At 35.9% G+C, this 27,979-nt stretch overlaps 4 protein-coding genes across 6 annotated transcripts; 2 read left to right on the forward strand and 2 right to left on the reverse strand.

Moving 5' to 3' along the window:
• Positions 1-76: 76 nt before the first annotated feature.
• On the forward strand, positions 77-4,031 carry LOC140758790 (protein translation factor SUI1 homolog 2-like). The gene is made up of 5 exons (XM_073095090.1): positions 77-230; positions 1,462-1,581; positions 3,342-3,547; positions 3,626-3,679; positions 3,766-4,031. Exons 2-5 carry the CDS (start codon positions 1,545-1,547, stop codon positions 3,808-3,810), a joined length of 342 nt encoding a protein of 113 aa, XP_072951191.1. The 5' UTR covers positions 77-230; positions 1,462-1,544; the 3' UTR covers positions 3,811-4,031.
• Positions 4,032-4,762: 731 nt separating this feature from the next.
• Positions 4,763-12,329, reverse strand: LOC140758789 (calcium-dependent protein kinase 2-like). Its single transcript, XM_073095089.1, has 9 exons — positions 12,083-12,329; positions 11,184-12,006; positions 6,681-6,824; positions 6,005-6,157; positions 5,786-5,901; positions 5,549-5,716; positions 5,335-5,462; positions 5,114-5,213; positions 4,763-5,043 (listed from the first exon to the last, which is right to left on the reverse strand). Exons 2-9 carry the CDS (start codon positions 11,923-11,925, stop codon positions 4,969-4,971), a joined length of 1,626 nt encoding a protein of 541 aa, XP_072951190.1. The 5' UTR covers positions 11,926-12,006; positions 12,083-12,329; the 3' UTR covers positions 4,763-4,968.
• Positions 12,330-19,632: 7,303 nt separating this feature from the next.
• On the forward strand, positions 19,633-24,291 carry LOC140759477 (uncharacterized). Its single transcript, XM_073096054.1, has 10 exons — positions 19,633-19,837; positions 21,825-22,218; positions 22,361-22,556; positions 22,682-22,768; positions 22,871-22,998; positions 23,171-23,267; positions 23,340-23,417; positions 23,495-23,720; positions 23,801-24,024; positions 24,125-24,291. The coding sequence occupies exons 2-10, from the start codon at positions 21,995-21,997 to the stop codon at positions 24,161-24,163; spliced, it is 1,299 nt and encodes a 432-aa protein (XP_072952155.1). The 5' UTR covers positions 19,633-19,837; positions 21,825-21,994; the 3' UTR covers positions 24,164-24,291.
• A 242-nt stretch (positions 24,292-24,533) lies between these two features.
• Positions 24,534-27,831, reverse strand: LOC140759478 (NEP1-interacting protein 1-like). 3 transcript variants are annotated; one of them, XM_073096056.1, is made up of 5 exons: positions 27,602-27,831; positions 27,336-27,487; positions 26,883-26,966; positions 26,406-26,576; positions 24,534-25,754 (listed from the first exon to the last, which is right to left on the reverse strand). In XM_073096056.1, the coding sequence occupies exons 1-5, from the start codon at positions 27,705-27,707 to the stop codon at positions 25,632-25,634; spliced, it is 636 nt and encodes a 211-aa protein (XP_072952157.1). In that variant the 5' UTR covers positions 27,708-27,831; the 3' UTR covers positions 24,534-25,631. The 3 variants fall into 3 exon arrangements, with proteins under 3 accessions (XP_072952157.1, XP_072952158.1, XP_072952156.1); XM_073096057.1 differs by having other exon boundaries at positions 26,919-26,966; positions 27,336-27,496; XM_073096055.1 differs by having other exon boundaries at positions 27,336-27,496.
• Between the last annotated feature and the right edge of the window lie 148 nt (positions 27,832-27,979).

A 27,979-nucleotide genomic window follows, 5' to 3' on the forward strand; every position in this document is an offset into this window, starting at 1 on the left:
ACCTGCTATATAAGTTATTCTTTGCCCCGTATATGCTATCCGTGCTCTAACAACCGTCCGATGTAAAATAGACGGCTTTGATCGACCGAATTGTAGCGGTTCAGTTACGTTTCCGATAAATAGTGACGGACAGAGAGGGCGAGAACGAAATCGTTCGCGAAGCGCCCAAATCTTGGTTGGTTTTCGAGATTAGGGTTTCTCGGATCGGCCTTTCCAAATCCTTAATTGAGGTGGGTTCTCCTCGATTTCTCCCCTGTTTGATTCCTAGAGCTCGCTGTTTCTTTCGTGCTGCTGTGTGTTGTGTTGTGTCGCGGATTGTTCTTGATTTCTCTTTTCTCCGCTCTTGCTTGGCTTTATGAAGATGTTGTCGTTGAATTGATTGATTCTTGGTTTTATTCTGAGGTGGGGAATCAAGGAACAGTAAGAAGTTGAACGTTGATCATGTAAATTAGTGTTCTTTCTTAACTAAAGAAGTTAGCTTTGCTCGATTTCTTGAGGTCCGAGAATAGTTGGAAGCGACTCTTGCTTCTGGATTATCTTTTCTTTTTGTTATTTATTTTAGATCTTTATTGGGTTTTTTTGTATCTGATACCTAATGAGATGCAGTGTATAGTACGAGGTTTATGGTTGCATAGATTCCATGGTGTATTTCGTATCTCCATTTTGCTAGGTGTCTTTGTGAGCTGTTTTAATTGAGCGAAAAATGCCTGTTTTAGGTCAATCGTGACACTGCTTCGATGGATGGTGAAGAAGGGAATATTTTGTTTATTTTACTGTTTTGACAAATGTGGCTAGCTCTTATAGGGGCCACGATTAACTTCCGTTTAACAAGAAAAGGAAAACAAATTCATGTCATATTATTTTTTATATATATTTATATTTGGTGGTTATTCTTTATGGGCGTGATGTTCTTAATGTTCTTGATAATAAAGAAGGCACTAATATCATTCCTTTATGGCCCTGCTTTTATGTAAATCTGTGGGGTTGTGACTTGTGCGCTGTAGCATGTTGGATTATTGGGATTTGCTGCTACTTAAAATTGGATAATTGTCAGACATTGCAAAATGATTAACCTAATGAGTGAGTTTAATTGTGCATCTGCATTGTGCTCATTCATGTCTATGGTTGTACAATTCTACCGATGTGTTGAACTTTCCTGTACCCTTTCGTTTAGGGAAATTCTAGGTTGTACATATTCTTACTCATTCATGTATCTGGTTGAATCTTGAGATATGCATGACTTTGGTGATTCACTCATTTTATATGGGTTCTTTTGTGGCCCATGATTGAAGGGTTCATGCAGCGAAACCATGAACTGATTTTTTTACTGTTGTTCCCAAGGAGTGTTGTTTCCATTTTCCATATTTGCTTCTGTTTGCAATTAATCTTGATATATGTGGATTGCTGAATTAGTACTTGTCTAATAATAATGGTGGAGAGTGATAATGATTGTCCATGCAGTTTCAAGTGCATCAGGACCAGAAGAGGCTGAGCAAGGAAGTTTGATCCATTTCATCCCGGCTATTATATAAAAGCCAAAGTTCATGTCTGATCTTGACATCCAGGTTCCCACTACTTTTGGTATGTCTCTTATTCAGTTATTCTTTGCCTATGTACATGGGAATGGGATAAGTGGGAGGTCTTATTATTTTTTCAGAGTAGAAAAATGTATTGGTCGACTGCTACATCAGGCTATTTTCAGATTTGCTTCTTGTTGCCCTGATTAAGTGCTTATGACAGACAATGTTTGTGAGATTGAATAGATTTCCACAAGAGGATCTTTAGGTTGATACTAACTTTAATACCTTATTGTCAAGCCAAAATTTCTTTCTTTTTCGTATTTATGAAATTTTTTTTTAAAATTTGTATGAAATAATTAAATGGGAGTAGAGTGTGTAAGATCATACTAGGTTATGCTTTTGTCTGTTTTATAGGAAGAGTAGTAGAAACTAGAACTTTATTTAGCTTTGGTATATCAGCAATGTTTTGAAAGGTGGTCGCAAATAGCGGTCAGTCACCTCACCTCTTAGCATCTAGGTGTAAGACAGGTGATAAGGCGGTCTAGCATTTTTAATATAAAAAATTAATAAATAAATAAATAAACATATATAATACAGATTAATAGATAATTACTGATTTACTTCAGTTAATTTCTTCAACAAATAATTACTTCAATAAATTACTTCAACAAATAATTACTTCTACAGATTATTACTTCAATAGATACTGGCCAACTTCAATTTGGAATAAGAAGTTAAGAACTAACATATTTAGAGAGAATTGATCAATGGAAAATAAAAATTAGCAAAATCATTCGGTGTGAGAGACTAATAAAGTGAGACTGCAAGAGAGAGAGAGAGAGAGAGAGTAAACTCGATATGCTAAAAAAACCCGACCCACTAAATTATCTGCTTAAATTATTGGCAAGTCAAAGCACCGGCCTGTCTAGGCACTATTTAGGACCCTGCCAAAGCATCCCCCTTCCATTTGCCGGTGCATTTCGGATTAGCAGGGTGGCCGGTGTGCCACCCCCCCATGGCAACCGCCTTTTCCACCATTCAATTCACTGTATTTAGGAAGTTACATTGTATTGCTGGCTTAAATTGTTTCTATGTTTAATGACCAGGTTAAATATAAACTAAAAACTTGAAGGTATCTCTTTTGTTCTAGAAATCAATGTTGTACATGATCCCCTTGATTGGAAGTGTCTTCGGTGACCAGAATAACGGGTAGGATATTTGCGAGCACTCCTCTAGGAGGAATGTAAACATCTTGATATAAATGGTTTTGCACAAATTTGGAAATAGAACAGAAAAGACGAGCAAAAAGACCTGGTTTGCGAAATATCAATTTGATGACAGTGATGATATTTCTTTGAGACATGGTTTTTATAGTCTTTTGAGTTAGTTTCTATATTTTTTTCTTATCTTTGATAGGTATTTTGGCTTGCGCATTCTGTTCCAATTTTTACATTGCTTAATGTATTGAAATCCAGAAGACTTGCAGCTTGCATATGTAGCTATATTTTGTTGTTTTATTGTTAACCACGCAATAAAACATTTTCCAAGTGATATCTGGAAAGAAAACTTTCTAGAAAAAGGCAGTGCATCTTATACCATTCTTCAGGACATAGTTTTACATTGGTAATATTGATTATTTGACGTTCAATTATTAGTTTTTTGTTCCCTTCATTTGTTCTTAGTACTTATGTCCCCAAAGTTAGCATATGATGACAAAAGGAAATTTGGCCTTCTCTAATGGTGCAGCACTCTTGCAAATGGAAAGATAGACTTTGTCAGCCATATTGAAACTAATTCCTTTTTATGCTTCAATTTCTAAAGACCCATTCGCTGAGGCAAATGCTGAGGATTCTGGTGCTGGGTCAAAGGAGTATGTTCATGTACGTGTACAGCAACGGAATGGAAGGAAGAGCTTGACAACTGTCCAGGGCCTGAAGAAAGAGTTTAGCTATACTAAGATTCTGAAAGATCTTAAGAAGGAATTCTGCTGCAATGGTACTGTTGTCCAGGATCCAGAGCTAGGGCAGGTGTGTTTCAAATTTACTTGTCTAATCAATTCGGGTTTATGTGAGTCATCCATTAATTTCGACACTTTTTTTCTATAGGTCATTCAACTCCAGGGTGATCAGCGTAAAAATGTTTCCACTTTCCTAGTTCAGGTACTTCGTAATTCATGTATCAATCTGGTAAACCCTACTCGGTGTGTATTTGTTGTTTGTAACTGTTTTTTTTCTTTTTTTTTAAGGCTGGTATCGTGAAGAAAGAAAACATCAAGATACATGGGTTCTGAGAAACACACATATACTTCTGGATATATATCTTCTGTTGTAAGACCTGGAATTTTAGTTTTACTACCAGTTTGCTTTGTTTGCTCCTTGACACTGCTTAACTAGATAAGTCTTGGTTAAGGCATAGTACTGCTTAAACTTTGATGGCAGTTGTATCTTGGTTTGAGTTCCTATTATTGCCTTATGAATAATATTGATTGCTTCCAGGAGTTACTGTACTAAATTGTGGATTTAGAATCTGAGATGCCTCCCTCACTAGGATAATGATCAGATATTTTCCATTTCCTCTTATTCCCACTGTGCAGCAGCATCTTTATGGATGCGCACCCAGTTTTCCTTGGCATAAATAATGGCTTTTTAAATTGATCTTGGATGCCTACAAAAAACTTTTCAAGCCCTAGTCTGTTCTGTCATGCTGAAGGTGTTTGTGGGAAGTTGTCATATAAGAATGTAAATCATGTCTATAATTTTTGGAATCCAGAATAATTTATCAGTCCATACTCAGTTGATAATGTTAAACAAAGCAGAGGATCAAAACAGTGAAACTGGGTCATCAGTACCTAACTGGTTTGGAATTATTCTGGGATTCTAGTTAGAAGGCATTTGATCCTACTTCTGATCAATTTCAAGTTATCACCTTCCTTTCTCTTTTATCACACCCGGGCTCTCTTGTAACACAGAAAGGTGTTACAGATAAACGAATCTTGTTGCCCTGCCAAATTTTCCGAGTTTGATGCATCGGTTTGATTGAAATACTATTAAATATTAAACTTCTCTAAAAACACAACTCTTTGCTCCCCAACTTTATCCTGATAATAATCCTTCCACTTTTGACGGTATTTTGAATTTAGAGAATGATTAATGGCTGCTTTCCTGCTTTTATTTTGATGTCAACTTTGCAACCAAAACGATCTTACAATATCTTCTTTCCATCAATCGACGAAAATTTAAACAGCAGCGAAGAAGAAAATATCTTTTATCCTCCTGAGATATTCTTGCACAAGCAAAATCATACAAATTAAGCCAGATATACACAACTACACTCACCCAGGAAAATAGTACGAGATACAAACTTGTTCCTTTTGATGCCTCATCCCCGCCTCGTTCCCTTAATCAGAGCGAACAAATGCTCCAATGATGATCAAAAATCTTTTCCTAGGTTACATAAGCTTAACCGGCTGTTGAACTCCGCCCCTCATCATTGCACAAAATTCGTCGTAATTAATCCTTCCATCCTATAGTCATTAAGATTACAAATGAGGGCATGAACTTTACTGCTCACGTGAGAACATAGAAACAACTTACATTATCTGAATCAACTTCTGATATTATCTCTTTTATTGTGGCGGCATCACCCATTCCATGCTCCATCAAGGCAGATTCCAGTTCATCTCTAGTGATGTAGCTGTAAAAGGGTATGGCTAGTAGTATCAGATAACATCCAGAGTAGATTTGAACAGTGATGATCAACCAGTCGATGATTGTATTGGTTAGTCAAAGCCAGTATATAAATTGACAATACGCACCCGCTATTATCTTTATCAAAGTACTGGAAAGCTTTGAATAAGTGATCATCTCTCTCTAGTTTGTGCCGGTGCATTGTGGCTGTGATGAACTCGATGTAGTCAATAGATCCGTTTCCATCCACATCAGCCTGGAGAGAACAGAAGAGTTCACAATCAGGTCGAGAACAAAAAATTGAAGAAAGATTCAAATATTTTCTTATATCCGTCATCTTACAGCTTCCATCAGCTGCTTTACTTCAGCTTCTGAGAGCTTTGATCCAAGTCTGGTGAGCCCTGTTTTCAGCTCTTCATATGTGATGGTTCCACTTTGGTCGGTGTCCATATTAGTAAACATTTGTTTTAATCCTTTGATTTCTTCCTCGCTAAGATTTTCAGCAATAACCTGGAAACAGTTTACAATCTCAGAACTGAAATATAATCAACCAGATCTGGAGCAGCTATAGAATCAAACCTTCAGAGCCATCTTCTTGAGTTTGTTCATAGCTCTGAATTGTTTCATCCTGGAAAGAACTGCACTGTCTATAGGTTTATCAGATGCTTCTCCACCTTCTCTAAGCCATGGGTGTTCTGTTTAAGCAACGTAATAAGTGAATCATTCCAAATTTGATGTGAAACCAATAATTAGCAGGACAATTTAGTGGAACAACAGAAGATTTGACAAGACACAGACCAAGAACTTCGGCGGATGTGATTCTTTTCTTTGGATCCTGTGTTAGCATCCTTCTGACGAGATCTTTAGCACTATATGATATAGAATTCCATGGTGCACTTTCAAAGTCAATGTCTCCTTGCAGGATAGCATCAAATATTCCTTTCTCCGTTTCTGCAAAACACAGGCTTATTCAGCAAAAAGATATAGGGTGACTCACTAGAATGATATTGTCAAGGAATAACTGTGGCCCTGTTTTGTTCCCGATAGGGGTGTTCATCCTAAACCCTCTGACACTAGCCAAACGGATCGAATAATAAAACTCTGATAAATCCAACTTAAACTGGGGCTACTGGGGTTTTCAAATCTGACATCTTAGCCATTATAACGTATGAGGAGATTGGAAAAGTAGGACTGATAAGACACATGTCCAACATCAACCTCATCTTCTTTATCCATTATCAAGGGTGACTTGATAGAAAACTCACTTTTTTTCTGCATTATGTACTGTTGTCATTAAAACTACCTTTATCCTACCAGCTAATCAAGTTTAAAGGATAAATATCTCAGTCTCAGTTATGCACAGATAAGACAACCTTTAATCCACTATCAGCATCTATTTTATGGGGAAACCATACAAGGCCTACAGGAGCAAGCAAGTTTTTGGTATAGGAATAGAATTGACATTTGTCCATACCAGCCCAGAATGGAGGTACACCACTGAGAAGAATATACAAAATAATGCCTGCACTCCAAACATCTATTTCTTTCCCATAATTTCTCCGCAGAACTTCAGGAGCAACATAATAAGCGCTCCCAACTATATCCCTGTATACTTTTCCTGGAGTATTATTAACAGATTGGTGAGCACATATCTATACCAGAGTTCAGAAGAATAACAAGAGATAAATAAAGTAAATTCGACTAAGAAACAAACTAAAGAAGCAGATGAAAATTTTTAAGCCTCATCAATTGTATACAAAATATAAATTGTCAACAAACCAGTCCCACACAACTTTGCTCCAACCTTCATTCTAAGTTGTATTATGACTGGAAGGATAACAGTCCAACATGACACTGATGTAACCTAACTGGACAGTAACATACTTGCACATCCATGATGCTAAAGCCTAAATGCGTTCAACCATTTAGTTCTCCTCCTTATTCATCATAAGGTTCTCGATCATGTAGATCTCTATTGATGAGAGAGCAACGATATCTTGTGAATAGGGACACTTTCTACGTGCACAAAATGTTGCAAGTTTATGATTGTCCAAATTTTCTACGAGCTAAACTATACATCCTTGACTTGCTAAAGGTTCTTCTTGTACATTGTTATAGATTTGTGTGTTATCATGGTGTTATCAAATTAAACTGACTTTCAAGTCATTGAGCTGACATAACGTGAATCAACCTACATATGGCTTAGATATATGTTAGGTTCTATTTGAATATTAGGAATGATTCTAATCATGGTCAAGAGAATGAGAGATACTAACCCTTATAATCAAAATTATGCAGGAAAAAATGAACATGTTCAAACATCCTGTGAAATTCTCAAAGCTATTGTTTAATGAAGAAAGGCAAGAACATCAACTTGAAATTGTCAAGATTGAGTCTCAACTCTCAAAGAGAAGTTAATGCAACTCATTGTTTTAAAGAACTTCCACCTTAACATCTAGGCTCCCGCCTTAAATAGAATATAAGTAGGCTCCTCTTAGGTCCCGCCTAGGTGACAGCAGTAGCATCTAGTATTATATTAAGTACGTCAATTGACTCTTATAAATCAAAATTACTATACATATTAATGAATTAGTGCATTATGTTTTAACTTCTTCTCTAACTTTTTTTTTTTAATTGCTAGTAGCCTAATACCCGCTAGCATTTAAGCGCTACATGATCCCTTGTTTGCCCATCTATCACTTACAGTCTCTTAAAACCTTAATGCAACCAAATATGATTTAAGGCCTTGAAATCTGACAAAAGCAGAAATCATATTATGCCAACATGAAAAGTTTCAATTTGATATGCTATGAAAGAACTTGACTAGAATTGGATTTTGCAGTTCAAATTGATGTAAATAGCATTATCAACCACAACTCCACTCAAGATTCAGGTTAGGGGCATTTGTAGTGGAAAACTCTGACTTTGATTATCCAGTAGGATTGTTAATCATACAAAGTAATCAAGACTAGCTGTTTCACTTTTTCAAAAATAAATTGTTATGTGCAGTCACCAATAGTAGCTTCTACTCCTGGCATTTGTAGTGGAAACTTTTTGACACAGAGTTGCACTTTATCAACATTTTAACATAATTTAAACTATAAGGCTCCTATGCATAATAAACACACTCATTTGCCTGAATGGCAAGCATCAGGACAGGACTTGTTATATTGATGTCCCATCATGCATTTATCAATCTGAAGTGCAACTCTGGTTGACACAGAGTTGCACTTTCGGTTTAAACTATAAGGCTTCTATGCATAATAAACACACTCATTTACCTGAATGGCAAGCATCAGGACAGGACTTGTTATATTGTGTTGATAAATGGATGCCCCATCATGCAACGCAGTTAAAACATCAGCCAGATTGTTTTCATTGCTTATACATCATCCTATGAAGTCTAAAAATTTTTAGCACACCAATACCTTCTCCTTCTAAAGGAAATAGGTCAGCATAAAGCATATCTTGATCCTAAGCCTTAAAATGTAAATGAAGATATGTGGTTATTCCTATTTGTATGAGATATATTGTTTACCATGTAGCATGGAGCACTTCAGATTGATTGGAAGCCAAAATATTGCAATGACCTTCAGATTAGAAGTGCAAAAAGCAGGAGAAAAAAAAAAGAAAATACTTGCAATACATATCCATTATCCATATATCTGACAATACATATCCTGATAAGTTATTAAGACAGCATGACTGAAGAGATAAAGTAAACTTGGTCTTTTCTCAAGGAAAAAAAAGGTTACAAGACAAAGTGACTATTGGACACCAACAACAATAAGGTAATACACGACAAATAACTGAATAAGGTACGACATTACGTTACAATACGACATTACGTTACAAAAACAATGGAAATAGTACTTCTCTGAATATCTACGGAGAAACAGAGCAAAAGAGAGGAAAAGTCAGGATAAACTCTATTTTAGGAAGCATAATTGTACAAACAAGTCAGGTTACATTATTGTTGTTGATAAATGGATGTATCATCACGCACTGAGTTAAAATATCAGCAAGGTTGTTTTTGTTGCTTATATGTCATCCTAGGAAGTCTAAATTTCTTTAATACACCAAAGACTTTTACTTCTAAAGGAAGTAGAACATCTGCATAAAGCATTTCTTGATTTTATAATGTAAATGAAGATGTGTAGTTTTTCCTATTCGTACCAGATATATTGTTTATTTTGTAGAATAATGCTCTTTAGATTGATTGGAAACAAAAATATCACAACCTTAGTAGAAAAGCAGGAGAGGAAAAAAAAGAAATACTTGCACATATCCATTGTCCATATATCTGACAATGGATAAACTATAAGTTGATGAAGGCAGCATGACAGAAGAGATAAAGTAATTTGGTCCTTCCTCAAGGGATAAAAAAAAAAAGATAAGCAGACAAGGTGACTATTGAACCACAATGACACTAGGTAATGCTACTGCTCTGAACATATGCGCAGAGTCCCAGACGGATACAAAGCCAAAGCCAAAAGGAAGAGGAAAGGTAGGTCAATACCCTTCTTTCTTCATATATGATAACATTGTGATCATGTCAATTTAAGTCCTATAAAGAAGATGTGTAAGAAACTAAGAAAGTCCCATACGGAACTTTTGTATTTAGTTTGTGTTAGCATTTCAAGATTTGATGCAAGGGAAAACAAGATTGCAAAGGGTAGTGCAAGTGTTTATATCTGTGGTTCGATCAAAAAAGAAGAAAACATAATGATTTAAATCAAAGTTCAGTATGGAATCGGCCGTGCTAAAAAATAATACATATTGGCCATATTAATGGGTATCAATCATCCGTATTGGCCTCTATTTTAGAATAATTTTTAAAATATAGAAAGATCCTAAAATGTAAAAAGAAATAATACTAAAATATAAATTATAAATTACTCAAATTTGAAATCTAAAAATTAAAAAATATATTATTTTCTCAAAATCTCTCTCCCATTTTACCACTCATTCTCTCTCTCCCCTCTCACACAAATAAAAAACCTTTTTTCTCTTTCCTATCTCCTCCTCATCTCTAATCTCTCACTCTCACCTAAAAGAAAAAACAATGCTCACTCTCCCTTAAAATCCGCTCCCTCTGCAAACCCCCTCCCCAACCTATTCTCTTTCCCTCGCACTGTACCTCTCTCACAATGCCTCACTCCCTCACACCTCTCCTACTCCCCCTTTCTTCCAAGCTAATGCTTCTCTAACATGAAGAACCTCCATGAACATCCAACCTCCGACACACATCCAGCTCCATCAATCTCCAGCAACCTCAAGTATGCAATTTTTTTTCTTTCTTCTCTCTGTCTCCATCTAGCTCCCTACCCTCCTTTTCTCTCTCAGCCCCCTCTCTCACACTCTCCTCTATCTCTCTCCCTTTCTCCTTTCCTCTTCTCTGATTTTAGTTCATTTTGATCGAAACTCACCCGATCTAGATTGGGTATCAGCCGATCCAACTAATACCCCACCAAGACCAGCCAACAAACTGCTTTTTGGGATGGGATTCAGGATTGGTCGAAATTAGGAACCTTGATTTAAATGACATTTGAATGTTCAATAGAGTTGCCTATTACAAGTTTCTTTTTAGGAAAAATGAGTTACTTTTAAGGCCCTAGATTGTTTGAAAGATTTGTTTACAAATTAGAAATAATCTCTAATCAAGTGTTATAAGAACTTCAAGAAACAAAAAATCCTAGGTTTATTCTCTAGTAAACAGAAAAGAGTGACTTCAAATTTTTTTGTCACATCAATGCACGAGTACTACTAATAAATGGCCATATAGCATAGCAAGGTAGATAATAAGAGTGTTAAGCCGCAATAATGTTTCAGATCTAGCAGGAAGCAGTGAATTTGAAGGCTCAACTATTAGTAGAAAGAAATATTTTTTGCAATCACCTAAATGATCTTATCAATGGAATTTATCAAGAAGCAAGATATCACATGCTCTGTGCATGAATCAATGAGAATTCATTACCTTCATCGATGAACACTGATAGCCCAAAGTCAGTAGCCTTAAGCATTGCTCCCTCATCCTTAGTTGCAAGCAAGAAGTTCTCCGGTTTGAGATCCCGATGCATCACACCCATGAAATGGCAAATGTTCACCACTTTAACGATTGCCCGACAGATGGATGCTGCAGCGCGCTCCGAGTAGTGCCCCTTTTCGATGATCCTATCAAACAGCTCCCCTCCAGCGCAGAGCTCCATGACAAGGTGCACCGATTGCTTGTCCTCGTACGCCCCTTTGAATTCCACGATGTTTGCTTGCCCCGTCAGATGCTGCATGATCTGGATCTCGCGCTTGATGTCTTCGCGATCATTCTTGTTGATGAGCTTGCGCTTGGAGATAGATTTGCAAGCATATTGCTTTCCTGTGGAAATCTCCACACAGAGGTAGGTGATGCCGAATTGGCCGCGGCCAAGTTCTTTGCCAAGGGTGTAGGAGGATCTAACATCTGAGAAAGGCTTGCCAAGGATCGTATCAGGGGAAGGCGCAGTCTTGGGTGCGGCAGGGATTGGGGTTGGAGCGGAAGCCATTGCAGGAGGAGGAGGAGTCCGACGGTCCTCAGGCGGTGGCGGCTGAGACTGGTAATACGATTGAGGAGGTGGGGTGGGCTTGGTCTGCTGTTGGGGTTGTTGGGGCACCACTGGCCTCTGGTAGGAGTAGCCATTACCTCCTTGCTCCGAACCCTTTACTGCACTACAGCACTGACCCATCTCTCACCAAGAACAGGATAAAAACTTGATCTTTCTCTCAAATCCAACCAAAACTACTAATCCCCAATCTAAATCACAATCCTGAAAGCAATTCAAGTAAAATTCAAAATCAAAATTACAACAACGAAATCCAACAACACCCAAAAGGAAATAAGACCTCCTCAAGCTGAAAGGCGAATCTTCTCCACCAATCCGCACCAGATTCTTCGGATATTCCCGGCAGAACGATAGATTATGATTCTTGCGTCAAAACTGGGAAAGATTAGCGAAGATTGGGAACGAATTAGGAAAAAAAAATATAGGATTTAAGATGTTCGATAACGATTGAAGACTCTCGAGGGAGGGAATGGAACAAAGGATATGGAAGATAGGAGGCGACGACCAAAGTGTGGACAACTAAACGTGACGACAACTAATCCGAAGCATGTCTTCGAGGATTAATTGTGGGCTTTTTGCAAATGACTACCGACATTTTAGACATATTTCATTAAGCATCTTCCGTCTCTGTAAAAGTTGCAACAGAAAGGTGGTTTCTTGGAATAAGCACAAAAGGCAGGAGTTATTTGCAAGAAGAAACATCTCAATATCTAGGAAAATGATTCTCGGAGAAAAGATTTTCAGGGAAGATATATTTTTTTTAAAACAAATTTAATTTAGCGCTTTGGATTCACGCGGCTAGATATGATTCGAATTTCTTGAGAAGATAGAAAAGAAGCCAATTGGGCTGAGGTTTCGACCCTTGTTTTAAATAACCAATATATTGTCTCTTAAATTTATTACACTTTTTTATGTCCCCTGATGGAGAAGGCGAAGCATAGAAAAAGTACAAAAGTGGTTTAAGCCGTGACGACAATTCTCCTGGCCCAGCACAACTACCCCCCCCCCCCCCCCCCCCGCTACTAACGTCGCCAACCATATTGCATCCGCCGTTCGTTAGTTAATTACCTTCAATTCGAAAGGGATGTGGGGAGGAGATTTAACCTAATGCCAAAATTGAAGGGAGGTGGGGAGGAGATTTAACCTAATGCCAGGGCATCCAGTAGCATAGGGACCAACGTCATCTTCCCCTATTGTAGTGGAAATTAGAGTATGAACCTAGTTTTTCACCAACAGCAGTCCAAGCCACCTTAGCCCTAACAACGATGCCTGATCACTTCTGTGAGAATTCCCACGGTGGTTCTCTCCACTACAACAAATTCAAGCTTCTCAGCCTCGAGGTCAGCGCGCCAGTGATCACTGGCGACCACGGTCAGCTTCCACTGGTTGACTGTAAGCCCGCAATGGACTCCGCAGCTACAGCGAGCATCGAAAGGCCAAGCGTGACGCCTTACTACACTACAGCCTTCACTAAAGAGTTATCTCGCCGATGCACTGCCCACCGATTTGTCCCACCGTCGCAACTCCCTTGTAGTGGAGATGAGGGTACTCACAGCTGCTAGGGCATGTGGGGACTGCCACAGGGGTGTCGTGGTGGCTTGGCTTGCCCAGCTTGTGGAGAATAATCTCCCTCCATCACCGTATGTCGGCGTTCCACCGTTGAGAGGACCAATTGTAGGTTAACTGTCAATGACCCATGACTAAACCCAGCCATCGCTACCTCTATGCAACATGTGGCAGCGCCCCTATGCTAAATCTCAAATTCAGCCCTAAGGTTGGGGTTTAGTTATGTGCATAGAAGAGGATGAAGTGTATGAATCCTAAAACAAGCCAAATTTTTGCAAATCGGTTTGACCATGTTGTACGAACTAGTTTAGGGCCCATGAGCGTGACCTTGAGCCTGAGTACAAGCTTGACGATGACCGATAGAATGACCATGTGGGCCCATGTTAGTTGATTAAATTGAAATCGCGTGCAACCCCAGCACAACATGAGTTAGATCGTTTTCTTATTCTATGTTTGATTGAGCGATAAAGCTAAAACTGGGATCAAACTGATATATTTACCAACAAAATTTAATTATTATCTCATCCTTTAAAAAAAATATCAATTCAATTAATTATCATCTCCATCTCTCCTCCGTCCTCGTTCATCCATTAATTTTAGCCATTTGCTATAATATATTCTAAATTTATGACTTTTTTGTATCACATAAAGTAGTTATACCACTAGTATAGCTTAAATTGTCACTAAAAGGTACATTTCTTAAATGGTTGCTTTCATGCTCTATATCTATCAACAATTATTACAAATCAGCCTAATCCGATTCGCAATGGTTCTGGACTCGATTAGACTCGTAACTTCTAAAGGAATCTGCAAACAATCCAACTAATGAATCTTTTAGAATTTTGGATATGTTGTCGCTCTTGAAAGAGTTTTCCAACGAATCCAATATCATAAGATTTGGACGGTTATATCTCCAAATATCAACTAATCAGTGGTCGAAGGTCAATAAATTCTTAGCTTGATAGCCCTCCAATGGTTATATAGATGTTAGGGTAACTCCTTGGTGTAAAGAGGGAGAAGTTGTTATAGAAGAGGGAGGTTAGGAGCTGGAGGAAGCCGGCTAAAAATTTGAACGGTAGAAAAAGGAAGAAAGGAGAGGGTGTCAATAGCTAAAGACAATTAAGAATGAGATAATGGCCAAAGCCAATTTTAATTATCAAAGATAAACCTCAATTAGGATTTCCTCCATATATTTAGAGAATTTCACCTTAGGGACCCATCAACTAAATTAAAAAACCATAACAAACTAATAATTTTTACCGCGGTGCATCCAAACACACAATTTGCGTTCTCTATTTTTGCGAACGTGTACAAGCGTTCGCATTCCCGTTCAAACGCGCCTTGGCAAAATCTTTTTATTACTTCTAACAAAACTCAACTAGATAAATACGCTAATTTCAATAAACCCAAACAATCAACATCGAGATGAATATGAATGAAAAAATATTCATAGCCCAAGCCAAATGATTCATGGCGTGCTCCTAAAGAAAGATGAGCAAAGAGTATATGCTTTCTTATGCAAGTATAGAAAATGGACATAGCTAAATGAGTTTAAAGGTTATTCCACAATTCCCCTTATTCTAATAAAACATGCAACTAGTTGTCCTCAAGTAGGCAACTAGATAGAATAACAACAACTATCCACAAAATTGGCAGTCTTGTCAGTATATTTAAAAGTTAAAAACACTTCAATTTAAAAATATATGTCAGACAAAGGTATTTGAGTTTATTTTTCACTTTTTATTTATACTTCTGGTTCAACTATAAATCGCATCAAAAATAATTATTATAATATTATTTTAATTTATAACTAAATATTAAATTATCCTAATAGACACAATTTTAAGAGTAAGAACCCAAGAATTTTCTTTTATCATAAACCAAAGAGTTTTTTTTGTCAAAATAGCCTCTTTTTAAAACTTAATATCAATACGGATATGTATTTCTGTAGTCCCATGAAAAATACAAATAAAATCAACATCTTACTTTTAGATGAAATTGCTAAAAAGTTTATTTTATAAGACGTTAAATTATTCAGCATTTTAAAAATTGTTGAACAATTCAGCGTTTCATCAAAAAATTTGAAAATGAAATTTTGTAAGTGCTATGCTCGTTGTTGTTTTTTTTTTTCTTTTGGTGATTTTGAGTGAAATTAGCTATGAGGAATAATCACATGATTCCAACTTATAGATCCTTTCCGTATCTTCACAATGAACGTGACTTTCGAATGGAACTGTAGATAATCCAACTGATGGATCTTCCAAATTTTGGATATATTGTCGTCTTTGAAAAGAGCTTTCTAATGAATCTAAGATTTCAGGGTTTGGTTGGTTAGATCTTGAGATATCGGTCGAAGGTCAAATAAACCCTAGTTTGATAGCCCTTCCTTCAATGGCTAGATATATGCTAAATTAAGTCCTTGATGTGAAGAGGGAGAAGTTATTGTAGAAGTGGGAGATTAGGAGTTAGAGAAAGTCGACCAAAGACTTAGGCGGTGAAAGGAAGGAGGTGGGAGAGAGTACGAATGGCTAGAGCAAGAAAAGAAAAAGATAAAGGCATAATACCATTTTTAATTATCAAATAAACTCTAATTAGGGTTTCCTCTACTTATTTATAGAGGCTCATCTTAGAGACCCATCAACTAAGTTAAAAAATCCTAACAAACAAACAATTTTCGCTGTGGTACGTTCGAATGCGTCCAATCGCGTTCGAACGCAGGATTACAGTTCTCTGTCGTTGCGAACATGTGTAGGCGTTCGAGCGGCCTGAGTCCGTTCGAATATACAATTTGTATTCTCTATTTTTGTGAATGCGTGCAGGCGTTCGCATGACCCATTCCAACACAGTCCTTGCATTCGAATGTGATCCTTGTATTTGAATGCGGACTCCCTCTTATCATATGTCTAACATGAACTATTGGTTACAAAATTTTGATTTGCAAAATTGAGTAGTGCAAATCTTAATAAAGCACCAAATAGTTTAGCATTTTTAACAATAAAATGTTAAACTAATTATTTTTATATATATATATATATATATATATATATATATATATATATATATATATATATATATATTTTATAGTAAAGTGCTGAATTTTTACTTTTAATAATATAAGTTTACTTTTAGTAACGTTGATATGATCAACGTTTTACTTTTATATGAATAAAATGTTAATAATATAATTAGATAGATATTTGGTATTAAGTTTGAGGTGTCTTCTATTTCGGTATATAAAATTTAAAAGATTACTGGTTTGGTAAAAAATTCCAAACCAAACGGGTAATAATGAACAAGAAGTTGTTAAAAAAAAATTCGATGGATTTTATGATTATTATTAGGAATTTTGACAAATTACACATTATATTTTACCTATTTTATAATTCACTCGATCTTTAAAGATTTTATAACCCAATCCTTTCTTTTTTCTAATAATTCTCATTTAACACCTTGGGTTAATTTAAACGGTACTAGAAAAGAAATGTTTTATTCTAATGTACAAAATAATTTATAAATACCTAAATTATCTCTGCCTAAGAAAAGTAAAAGTAAGAGAAGGGAGGAAGATGAGAAAAGATAGTAGCCCTGACGACGACGACACGATGATGAGAGGAAGTATGTGGAAAAATTGGTGGAGGGAACGAGGGATATATAAAATGAGATAGAATAGTAGAGGTAGTTAGTAACTTGGTCGATGTTAGTTAGTCAAAATAACGTCAGAGTGTTAAATAAGAAATATATGAGAAAATAAGGGGTTGAGTTACAAAATTCTCAAAAACAGAATATAAATTTTAAAATAGGTAAAATATAGGGTGTGATTCGTAAAAATCTCTTATTATTTTTGTGAGTGATTTCGTCAATTATTGCATCGTACACCACATTGTTTTTGTTTCCAATGTGCTGATCTTAAATAATAGGTGAAGATAGGGTTTGAGTCAATTTGTGAACCAATCCTGACCCACATAGTTTGTTTGGATCTGAATATATATATAAAGTTTTTCTTTGTTGGAGAATAAATAACTGATGGTCTCCACTCTGGAAATCATAAAGTTACATGCAATGTTTGGTGCATTAGCCAATCAAAACAGTGATCAAATGAGAGCATCACCAACCCTATCTTCACCTTATTTTAAATATGGAGCATCTTTAAAATAAGACTAATATTCAATAGATTTAGAAGTAATTTTTTAGTTAAACATATCAAAATTACATTACACGAAATACTAGAACTTGATATTGTTAATTCTACTGAACATCCACTAGTTAAAAAGCTGTAAGCCAATGATGATGAATGATTTCAACAATTTCTTGCTTGAAATAGGAAGATCCAAGATAGAGGGTCTCGTTGTGAGATTCAAAATACCACTGACTGAACACTTATGGTAGAGGCATAGGAATGAAGAATATAATTTTTTTAATGTAACTTTTATTTGATGTATTTCATATCTGATATTTTTCTTATTTAATGTATTTCATATATGATGTATTTTAGTATTTAGTATTTACATTGGAAAATAATTTTGAGTAATTATATTTTAGGACACATCGATTTTAAATAACAAAAATATTTATTTTATAAATAATAAAATATTAGACTCATTTTTATAAAAAATAAAAAAATAAAAGTAAAATTAACTCAAAATAATATAACATTAGACTCATTTTAAAGGTCTCGATGAAACCTTTCTAATGGTACTATTTTTGTTACAAATCGATTACTAAAACTAATTATATACTCAGTTTAACTAACTAAATTTACTCATTGTGAGATTCAAAATGTATTAACTGAACATTTATGGTAGAGGCACAGGAATGAAGAAATATTTTTTAATGTAATTTTTATTTGATTTATTTCATGTCTGATATATTTCATGTTTGATTTATTTCATATCTGATGTATTTCATATTTGATGTATTTTAATATTTAGTATTTACATTAAAAAATAATTTTAAGTAATTATATTTTAGGACACATCGATTTTAAATAATAAAAATATTTATTTTATAAATAATAAAATATTAGACTCATTTTTATAAAAAAAAATAAAAAATTAAAAGTAAAATTAACTGAAAATAATATAATATTAGACTCATTTTAAAGGTCTCGATGAGACCTTTCTAGTGGTACTATTTTTGTTACAAATCAATTACTAAAACTAATTATATACTCAGTTTAACTAATTATATTTACTCATTGTGAGATTCAAAATGCACTGACTGAACACTTATGGTAGAGGCACAGGAATGAAGAAATATAATTTTTTAATGTAACTTTTATTTGATGTATTTCATGTCTAATATATTTCTTGTTTGATGTATTTCATATCTAATGTATTTTAATATTTAATATTTACATTGGAAAGTAATTTTAAGTAATTATATTTTAGGACACATTGATTTTAAAAATAAAATATTAGACTCATTTTTATAAAAAATAAAAAATTAAAATTAAAATTAACTCAAAATAATATAATATTAGACTAATTTTAAAGGTCTCGATAAGACCTTTCTAACGAAACTATTTTTGTTACAAATCGAATACTAAAAGCAATTATATACTTAGTTTAACTAACTAAATTATTTAATACAAGATACAGATGAAATTAAAATTGTTGAATAAAATACTTATTGGGCAAAGTTGAAATTTAAAAAAAAACTTAAAAAGATTGGAGCCCCGCTGTTGCTAACCATAAATTTGGAATTTGGAGCTAGCAATCGAGCTCGGTTGGAGCTCAACTAAGCCAGATTGGAATTGCTCTTAGAATATGTTAAGTATATCAGGATTTAAATTTCAGCATCATCCATTTTATGTTAGTTTTTCTGTCAATATTAACGAAGCGCGCCCAAATAACCAAAACGCCCCCTTCGCGTTTATTCCTATCTTGTTCCTAGATACGATATACCTATTAAACTTCATAAAAACCCAAGTTTAATAAATATTTAAGTTTAACTAACTGATCTAACGGCAAGGTATATTCTATACATATTCGTTAAATCATAAAGCTCAATTCTATAAATAATAAAAATATAAGGTATAAATTATAATTTCATTAAAAGACAGAGTGTTATATACAAATTTCCCTCTCTTGTTTTTTCCTAAACCAAAACTCGGACATCCGGCCCGGCCGATAGACTAGAAATCTCCCAGCCCGAACCGGCCGGTCGTGAAGAAGGACTGGGCCGGGCTGGATTTAGGCTAAAAATATCCGGTGGGTGTGTTTTTCGATCAATTCCCGAGGGGAAAAAGGAAATAAAAGGACAAGAATATCAATCCGTGGAGGTGGGATGCGTTCGTTCCGCTCCCAAGTATCTCATTGACTGCGGGCAGGCGCGCCCCCTGTCCTTCTCCTCCCTCTTCACAAACCCTTCTTTCTCTTCCCATCTCCAATCTGTCTCTCCTCTCAGATCGCCCCAGTAGTTTAGAATTCGGCTGGAGATCGTTCGGCTGGGTTCTACCTCTCCTTTCCAGGTACTTAGTAGTAGCAATTTCGTGATCAAACGAAGGTGAAACTTTTGCGGCTTTATTGGTTAGTTTGTAGCTAATTAGTAGTCGTGGTAGTGAAATCGATAACGTAATGATCAGTTAAGCAAGAAGGAAAGAAGGATACTTGTAGGATGCTTCTTGAATGCTTTTAGGAGTATAAAGAAAAGCCAGACTAAAGGTTCCTACTAAGTTGGTAAGGGTCTATCTGTAATAGATACTACATTAGAAATGATCTGTTAATTTGAAGAAGTCTCGTGTTAGGATTCTATGCTTAAATCAATTTACTCCTCTTTGCTCTTGATGCTTAGTAACTAGCAATTTGTTATGACAAAAATCAACTATAACACAAGCATACAGAAAATAGATCTGTTAATCTGCAAAGGAAATATATAAGTACAGTATGTATCCTTAATGTATCATACCTACTTTATATTTATCCCTTCTCCATAACCTGCCTTCCAATGTAGGGGCCCTGTAACAAATGTGCTATGTATGGGGTTTTCTTTCTTTAATGTATTTTGATATTCATAGTCAAATGGTTAAAATACAACAAGGATTATTTGAGGCTCAAGATAATGTAGGGTCTAGGAAGAGTAACATGTCCGCGGCCTCATTCCAATGTTAGAGAGGTTGTTTCCTTGAACTGAACCAAAGATGTAAGTGTGCACTATGACAAGTCCTTTGGTTACATATTCGCTTCCTCTCTCGTGACCATCATATGTGTTAATGTACTGGAACAACACATGATGGAGTTTGGTTTGTAGAGAAGCTCTTAAGAAGCACAACTATGGTAGAAAAGGACTAGCAAAACTTTATTTGTATAGAGCTCATGCATGAAAATGATTAATATAATAATTGGTAAGCCTACCTATTATGAAACAAGGATTGGCACAGCATGACAAGCAATCTGTTGAGCAGACCATCTCTTGGAAGGACAAGAGCTGAAAGCCTGTACTTTTCATATCCTTCGTTTAAATTTGCTTATGAAATCAAGCAATATAGAAGATTGCAAATTGGTGCATCTGTTGTACTTGTACCAGATAATATTTGATGCCACATTGGTGCCATTTCTTAGTGAAGCAGTTCATGCATTGTAGTAACTCACTTAAGAAAAAAAAATAGATTTCAAATTATAAGTAGAACCCCCAAAGTTTTTCTCATTTTATTCTTTTTATGGAACTTGTTTTGAATAATTACCTAATAAGACTGGTAGATTCTAATGTGAGTGTTTCAGATGTAGATATCAGATGAAGGCCTTGCATGCATATAAGGTCTGACCCCTTTTTTGGTTTGCTGCTTGTTGGTTATGTTTGGTTGGTAGGGGGTTGATATACTATGCAAGGTTATGTGCTGTCAGTGTTTGGAAATATTTTGATCTTTGTGATGATCTGATGGAGGTTAACTGAATTAATTATGCTTCCATGAAACAGGGCTGTGGCCTTTTTTGTCAGAAAAAAAAAGAAGTGTATGCAGCTGTTGTCATAACATCAGTTATAGGGTCTTGACCCTTGGGGAATGACATGTGTAGTGGCTCGTAGTAAGTGCCAAAAATCTAGTATGGAATAGAAAACTTAACAGTCTTATCCTTTTCCTTCTGAGTTGCTAAAAACTACAAGACAAGCTGTTACAGAATATGGCAATAATGAGCACTTCTGTAATGCTAAAAACACTTGCCAGTTTGGATGGCAAGAGCTGCAAATCCACATGCATGGTTACAAGTTGAGTTTTTCAAATACTATGTTTCTGAAATCTAATCTCTGAATTAGTTAAGACAGTAACAAGAAGTGGTATCGGATTCATTTGGTGTCTAGGATTGGGCATTTTTGTTGACTATGTTTCTAAAATAACTTCTGGAGTTCTTACTTCAGCCATAAGTAGTGATGCCCATTTTTATTTTTAAATTTTTTGAACTCATAACTTCTGTAATGACTTTCTGACCGTCTTTTCACTTTTCGTCCACTTGTCTTTGCAGGGGCAGTGAAGCATTAAAAGTGTTACAGAATTTGCTGCATCCAGTTGTTCAAAATCAGCTTTCTTGTGTGATTATATATCTCCACTAGCTTTCCTGTTATCCAATTTTGATAAACCCATTGGATTTACTTAGTATTAGTAGCATGATCGAAATAAGAAACTACTGATTGCATGGTGGACTACAAAGGTGGGGTGATGACTGCCAACTCTAGTAGCAGCAGGTTATGTCATGTGTGGAAGGCACTGTTAGGCATGGGAATGCTCTCTCTCTTTATTTATTCCTCTTATTTGCTGCAAAGGTTCTCTGGTGGCCGCAAGGGCCTTTACCTCTCTGTCATCACATCCTCCATGCCCTTCTCCATGACCTCCAATCGACGCCCACTTCTCTTTAACAGGTGAGCTTCATTATCAGTTGCCTTAAGTCACGGTACTTTTGTACTCCCTTTCTCCATGCAAGCCAGCAATGCTTCTCTGTACATGAAGTAACAAAAGACAAAGATATCTGCTGCTATGTCTGACCCTTTTAGGTTTGGACAGGAGTATGGCGTCAGCTTTGGTTCAGGCAAAGGGCCTTAGTAGTAGCAACCTGGGGCGAAGGATGGGGGAGGGCTCCGATGACATTATCAACAATACCACCAACATGACTAATGAGTGGAAGATTGTGAAGGAGGAGTTCACATTTCCCTTTGGAAGTGCCCCTTTCCAGAGCTGCCATGCTTCCACAATTGTTGAGGTTATTTTGACCTCTGATCCATCTTATACTCTATCAAATATCTTCAGATGTGTGCAGAAGAAGGATTTCTAATTTGTGGCTGTTTAATATTTCACTTACTAACTATTTGTGCATTCTTTTGTTAGCTTGAGAAGGACAAATTTTTGGTGGCTTACTTTGGGGGAACCAATGAAGGTGCTCCTGATGTGAAGATTTGGTTGCAGAGATACAGTGTTGGTTCGATTCACCCAACACAACTTTTTTCTTGTTTCTTCCATTTTCTTATTTTAATCTAGTAGAATGTCACTTATAAACATGGGGATCTTAATTTGTAGGATGGATGCTGGCATCCTCCAGTAGTGGCTGATGAAGAACCTGATGTCCCCATGTGGAACCCTGTTCTTTTCCAGCTTCCATCGCAAGAGCTTCTTCTCTTCTACAAGATCGGCCAGGAAGTTCAAAAGTGAGAGTTCTGTCTTCTCTTAGTGTCTTTAACTCATAACTTCCTTAGATCAGAAATTTGCATCTTTTCTTTTGCCAGCTCTAGCTGATAATTTAATCTGTTATGTTGTATTCGTGAAGTTTCCATTATCCCATACAATACACTTCTGAGTTACTAATCTAACTCTGCTTAGGTGGAGTGGTTTCATGAAACGATCTATGGATGGTGGCATAACATGGTCAGAGAGAGAGCAACTTCCACCTGGTATCCTTGGCCCCATCAAGAACAAGGTATACGCACATGTTATGGAAGCTAATTCTGTCTTCCCAAATGTTTCTCTAATGCCATCTTCCAAAATGCAGCCTATCTTGCTAGATGATGGCCGCCTACTTTGTGGATCTTCTGTGGAAAGCTGGAACTCATGGGGAGCATGGCTGGAGGTAACTATTCAGATAAACTTTAAGTGGAATTTATGGAACTTTTAAATATATTTTGCACTCCCTTTTGCCATGTATAGGTTACAAAGGACGGCGGCCGGTCATGGAGGAAGTATGGCCCTATTTATATTGAAGATGAGACACTGGGCGTGATTCAACCAGTCCCTTACCAGACGGCCAAGGGGGCTATACGCATGTTGTTGCGATCGTTTGAAACCATAGGACGGGTATGCATGGCAGAATCAAATGATGGGGGAGTTACCTGGAGCTTCGCCCAGCCCACTGAGCTTCCAAATCCAAATTCAGGTCAAAATCCCCTTTTCTTCTCAAAATCAACATCGAGTAATGTTTGGTTGCTGACCTTCCACATAATTTGACAATGATAGGCATCGATGGCGTCAAGCTGAAGGATGGGCAACTTCTTCTGGTATACAACACTTTTTCAAGAGGAGACCTTAAAGTCGCGTATTCTTTGGATGACGGCGATTCCTGGAATGAAGTGCTGACATTGGAGGACACCCATGGTATGGAGTTCTCATATCCAGCTGTCATACAGACCAATGATGAACTCATACATATTACATACACCTACAACAGGACACAGATTAAGGTATATATCTGTTTAGAACTCAGTACGCTGACGAAGCCAAAATAATCTTTCATGTCCTTTTCATATAAGATAACCTTTGGTTCCTCTTTGCATTTTGCAGCATGTCGTTCTCCGGCTAAGCGATACCATCAGACTGTGAATGGGGAAACAATGGAGCATCAGTTCATAATAACTCGACAAATGCAGTTGTAAATTTCTAGTTTGATCTTTGGAATGTATTCCAACTTATTGTTAAATTAGTGAAATCTACTGCAATGTTACAAGCTAGCAACTTCTTGACGTCTAGTGAAAGCTATTTGTTTTAAGTTAAAAGAGAAACATTACCACCTGTATTTAGCCTTGTTGCAGAAAACCTTATCTGTTTGATATTTTTGCAAATAGACTCCCTGTGAAGGTATATTTGATAAAAGACTAATTCATAAGAATATTTTAGTTTATTTTATTCTTCTTTTTACTAAAATGTATTTTCTCTCCTTTTTCTTAATAAAATTCTCTAATAAGGACTTCATCTGAAATTTGGATCTTTAAAGCACCGTCTTGCTGTTATAGCTTAAATCCTGACAATTAGACAACATTGTGTTAGGTTTAAGAGAAATTTATTAAATGCATTCCCTGAATTGATTTGAACCTTACAATTACTTACAGAATAGAATATATTATATTATTCTAAAATAAAAAAACTAAAATACATCTTATCTGACTTTAAAAGTGTGGTTCTCTTTTTGACTTTTTTCTGAACCTTGAAAAACTTGATCAAAAATATAAATATCATTTAACATCTATAGTTAATATAGGTAACAAATATTGTAATTGTGTAACTGCTTGCTAAGAAATTAACAGTTTTGAGTAGTTTGCACCAAAAAAGTTGGCATGTTTTAGTTTTTACTTGTAAATATGGTACTTTTTTTTTCTTTCAAGTTATGAAATATTATAAGATTAATGAAGAAATATATTATGATACTTTTCTTCTGCCTCTTCTTATTAGTTTATTTCTTCCTCCTCTTTCTCCTTCTCATCTTTTTCCTTTCTTCTCAACTTCCTAGCCATCAAGGCAAGCAATGAGGTTGGTTCAGTGTGCATTTATTGGATCATTTTTATCCCTAGGATTACTCTCAAGAATTTATACATATGTTATTACTTGCATTATACTTGTTTGCCTCATTTGAACTGAAGGATCACATTAATTAGTTCAGATCCTGTGTTGCGATTAAAAATGTTGATGAGGATGCTGAGTTCATCATATTGGCAAGTGATGGCTTGTGGAAGGTAGGAAGATCCTTCTAAATTTCTAGTGTTGCTTTTTTATTTATTTATTTATTGTAGTAGTAGTAGGCTCATGCATTTGATAGAAGTTTATTGTATATGTTGTTGTTCAAGGTAATATGTCTGAAACACTAGCCTCCAGATAAAAAGAAGTAAAGTAGTAAGGAAATATATACCATATTTTTTTCTTTTCACATATCAGTTTTACAACTTACATGGTTGGTTAAATTGCATGGTAATTTTGTTGCTAGATAGACATTGCTGTAAGCTATAGGTAGAGAAGTAGTACATGGTCCTGCAATTCCACATGGTGTATAGAGATGATTCTTTGGAATGGTAATTTCTCATATATCTTGCCTACAAATAGGGCAAGAAGCATGTCCCATTAGCCACCTATCAATGCACAAGGTGTGGAAAAAATGTCTACAAACTGGCATTCTTCTTGCATATTCTCCCTCCTTGAAATCCTGCAAAATAAGAAACAAAAAAGATGTAGTCTATGACATTTTGATATATAATTTTAATATTCTAACATATTTGTATGTGTGACTATATATAAGTTTGTCGAATTTCAGCCTTCTCCATCTCCGATCGCCATCCTCCTTCCGCTCAGGTGAGAGTGACGGCTGTGGAATTTTAGCGGCCGTCGGGTTACTTATATATTTTTTGGTTGTGTATTTCGAGATCGAAAAGAAGCTAAAGCTAGCTAGTTAGGTAAGCATGAATCTTGCATACCCTTTGAGCTTGATGTTTGTTTTCTGTCGTTTTTTTGTATATCTATCAAATTTGTAAACTTAAAATGGAATTAATAAAATTATCCGCCTACGGGCTATTTATTACATTTATTACTCATATTATTATGTATACTATATCTATATACCTATAATCTTGATCAGTGGTTATACCTAGGAAGTAGTTGTCAATGATGAATAGCAGGTAAAACATCTTATTCTCCTCACTATGGTTCAGAACTAACTTAGTTCAAGTGCATGTGCTTGTGCTATTCATTGTGGTCCATTATTCTTACAGTGACATTGAATTATTCTCACAGTGACATTGAAATAGTTCATAGAATAATTCCCCCCAAATTGGGTTTAATGTGAGTTTGAGAATAATACCTGCAGGCAAACAGCACAAGATATTATCTCCCCATGGGGATCCACACACTCATTGCAGCTGGTTTCAAACTCCGGCAGCTCTCCGTCGACGATCTCCTGCGGCAAACCGGAGTTGCGATTGGTATCGAAGATATCTGAACTCTCATTGTAACTGGATTCAGTTGCACTTATCTGTTTGTTACAAGGGAAATTTGAGATTGACATAATTGCTGCTAAAAGAACTTTAGAATATCATAATTTTGTTATATAGGAAATAGCTTTTGAACTATTTTAAACAACTTTTATGAGAAATTACAAGACCTTTTCATAATTTAAGTTCAATTTTAACAGTAATTAATTAGATATAACTGACAAATTGATCTTTTTAAAAGAGTTTAATCACTTCAGTTGCAAATATAATAACTATAGTGGAACAATATATAATATTTGAGAAACAATATATATAGGAAGATATTATGTTGGTTTAATGCTACCTACTTGCCATTGGTATGCCTTGAGCATTGCAGGACTCACCCACTCCCTATAAATCTTTCCATTCAGAAGGCTGTCAAAGATGTCCATCTGCATCAAAATTCATAGTTAGAAACTTAGAATAAACTCCAAGGGTGGATAATAGAATAATAGTACTGGATTATTCTGGTATCAGAGTTTTTAATATTTCATATTCTAATACCTTTCTCTCACTCTTCATTAATCTATCTCTCTCTTTCTCTCTCTCTATCTATCTACATTTTATGTATGGGAAATGCTTGTGGTCCTTTCTGAAGTGGTCTTATAAATGCTATAGCTGTGTAGAATGTCCTGTGTGCAGTGGAGGAGGAACTAGGGTTTTGTTTTACTTGGGATATATCCTACTGCACCATTAACATTAAGATCATATCAGGTAGAGTTATGACCAGTTAAATACATATCAATAGTGGTGCATTTAACCTTGGATAGTATCTCTCCTTGGAGTAAAGCTTCAGTCACCTCCATGGACACTAGGGCACCGGCAATAGCCCCTATTCCGGCGCCGTGGAGGAGCCCGGTCTCCGTCGACAACCCTTTCAAAGCCCCTGATATGCACCCTATAATGCTTCCACCTGCAAACCCTAAAAAGAAAAAAGAAATTTCAGCTTAAGAAACCAACATGATATAATTTGATCATGAACATATATATATATATTTATATGTAAACTAGCTAGATTCATGCTTACACAATGCAAGGATGCAGGTGAGGCCAACAAAGGCTACTCTCTTGGAAGCTTGCAAGAAGAGCCCAAAAGAGAGACAAGAATGCTCCCCTCCAAAAAAGCTATTCATCTCTGAAGCTTCTTTTTATCACTTTGGAACAGGAAGAAGAACAAGCTTGAGAGAGAGAGAGAGAGAGAGAGAGAGAACAAGGCAAGACAAAGAGACAATGAGACAAAGAGAGAGGTTGGTGCAAAGCAATAGCAAATTAGCAATATGACCTAAAACTTTTGGGGGGCATATATATAGATCTATAAAGGAAGCATTTAAGAGGTGAGTTGGGAATCACTAACACCCTAATTCCATGCATATATATATATATATATGCACATGTAGGCCTGCAT

Source organism: Typha angustifolia, chromosome 4 (assembly GCF_048772165.1).
Source record: "Typha angustifolia cultivar Huaian chromosome 4, ASM4877216v1, whole genome shotgun sequence".
Classification (NCBI taxonomy): domain Eukaryota; kingdom Viridiplantae; phylum Streptophyta; class Magnoliopsida; order Poales; family Typhaceae; genus Typha; species Typha angustifolia.

Excerpts from the sequence above, each read along its gene's own strand:
- LOC140759478 (XM_073096055.1), bottom strand. The coding sequence starts at position 27,707 with ATGAATAGCTTTTTTGGAGGGGAGCATTCTTGTCTCTCTTTTGGGCTC. Across the intron at positions 26,577-26,882 it reads TCAAGGCATACCAATGGCAA|ATAAGTGCAACTGAATCCAG; the intron begins GTAGGTAGCATT and ends TGTAACAAACAG. Across the intron at positions 25,755-26,405 it reads CTTGTGCTGTTTGCCTGCAG|GATTTCAAGGAGGGAGAATA; the intron begins GTATTATTCTCA and ends CTTATTTTGCAG.
- LOC140758789 (XM_073095089.1), bottom strand. The coding sequence starts at position 11,925 with ATGGGTCAGTGCTGTAGTGCAGTAAAGGGTTCGGAGCAAGGAGGTAAT. Across the intron at positions 5,902-6,004 it reads CACATCCGCCGAAGTTCTTG|AACACCCATGGCTTAGAGAA; the intron begins GTCTGTGTCTTG and ends TTGCTTAAACAG. Across the intron at positions 5,044-5,113 it reads CAGAAGTTGATTCAGATAAT|GATGGAAGGATTAATTACGA; the intron begins GTAAGTTGTTTC and ends TAATGACTATAG.
- LOC140759477 (XM_073096054.1), top strand. The coding sequence starts at position 21,995 with ATGGTGGACTACAAAGGTGGGGTGATGACTGCCAACTCTAGTAGCAGC. Across the intron at positions 23,721-23,800 it reads GCTTCCAAATCCAAATTCAG|GCATCGATGGCGTCAAGCTG; the intron begins GTCAAAATCCCC and ends TGACAATGATAG. Across the intron at positions 24,025-24,124 it reads ACAACAGGACACAGATTAAG|CATGTCGTTCTCCGGCTAAG; the intron begins GTATATATCTGT and ends TGCATTTTGCAG.
- LOC140758790 (XM_073095090.1), top strand. The coding sequence starts at position 1,545 with ATGTCTGATCTTGACATCCAGGTTCCCACTACTTTTG. Across the intron at positions 1,582-3,341 it reads CCAGGTTCCCACTACTTTTG|ACCCATTCGCTGAGGCAAAT; the intron begins GTATGTCTCTTA and ends CAATTTCTAAAG. Across the intron at positions 3,548-3,625 it reads AGGATCCAGAGCTAGGGCAG|GTCATTCAACTCCAGGGTGA; the intron begins GTGTGTTTCAAA and ends TTTTTTCTATAG.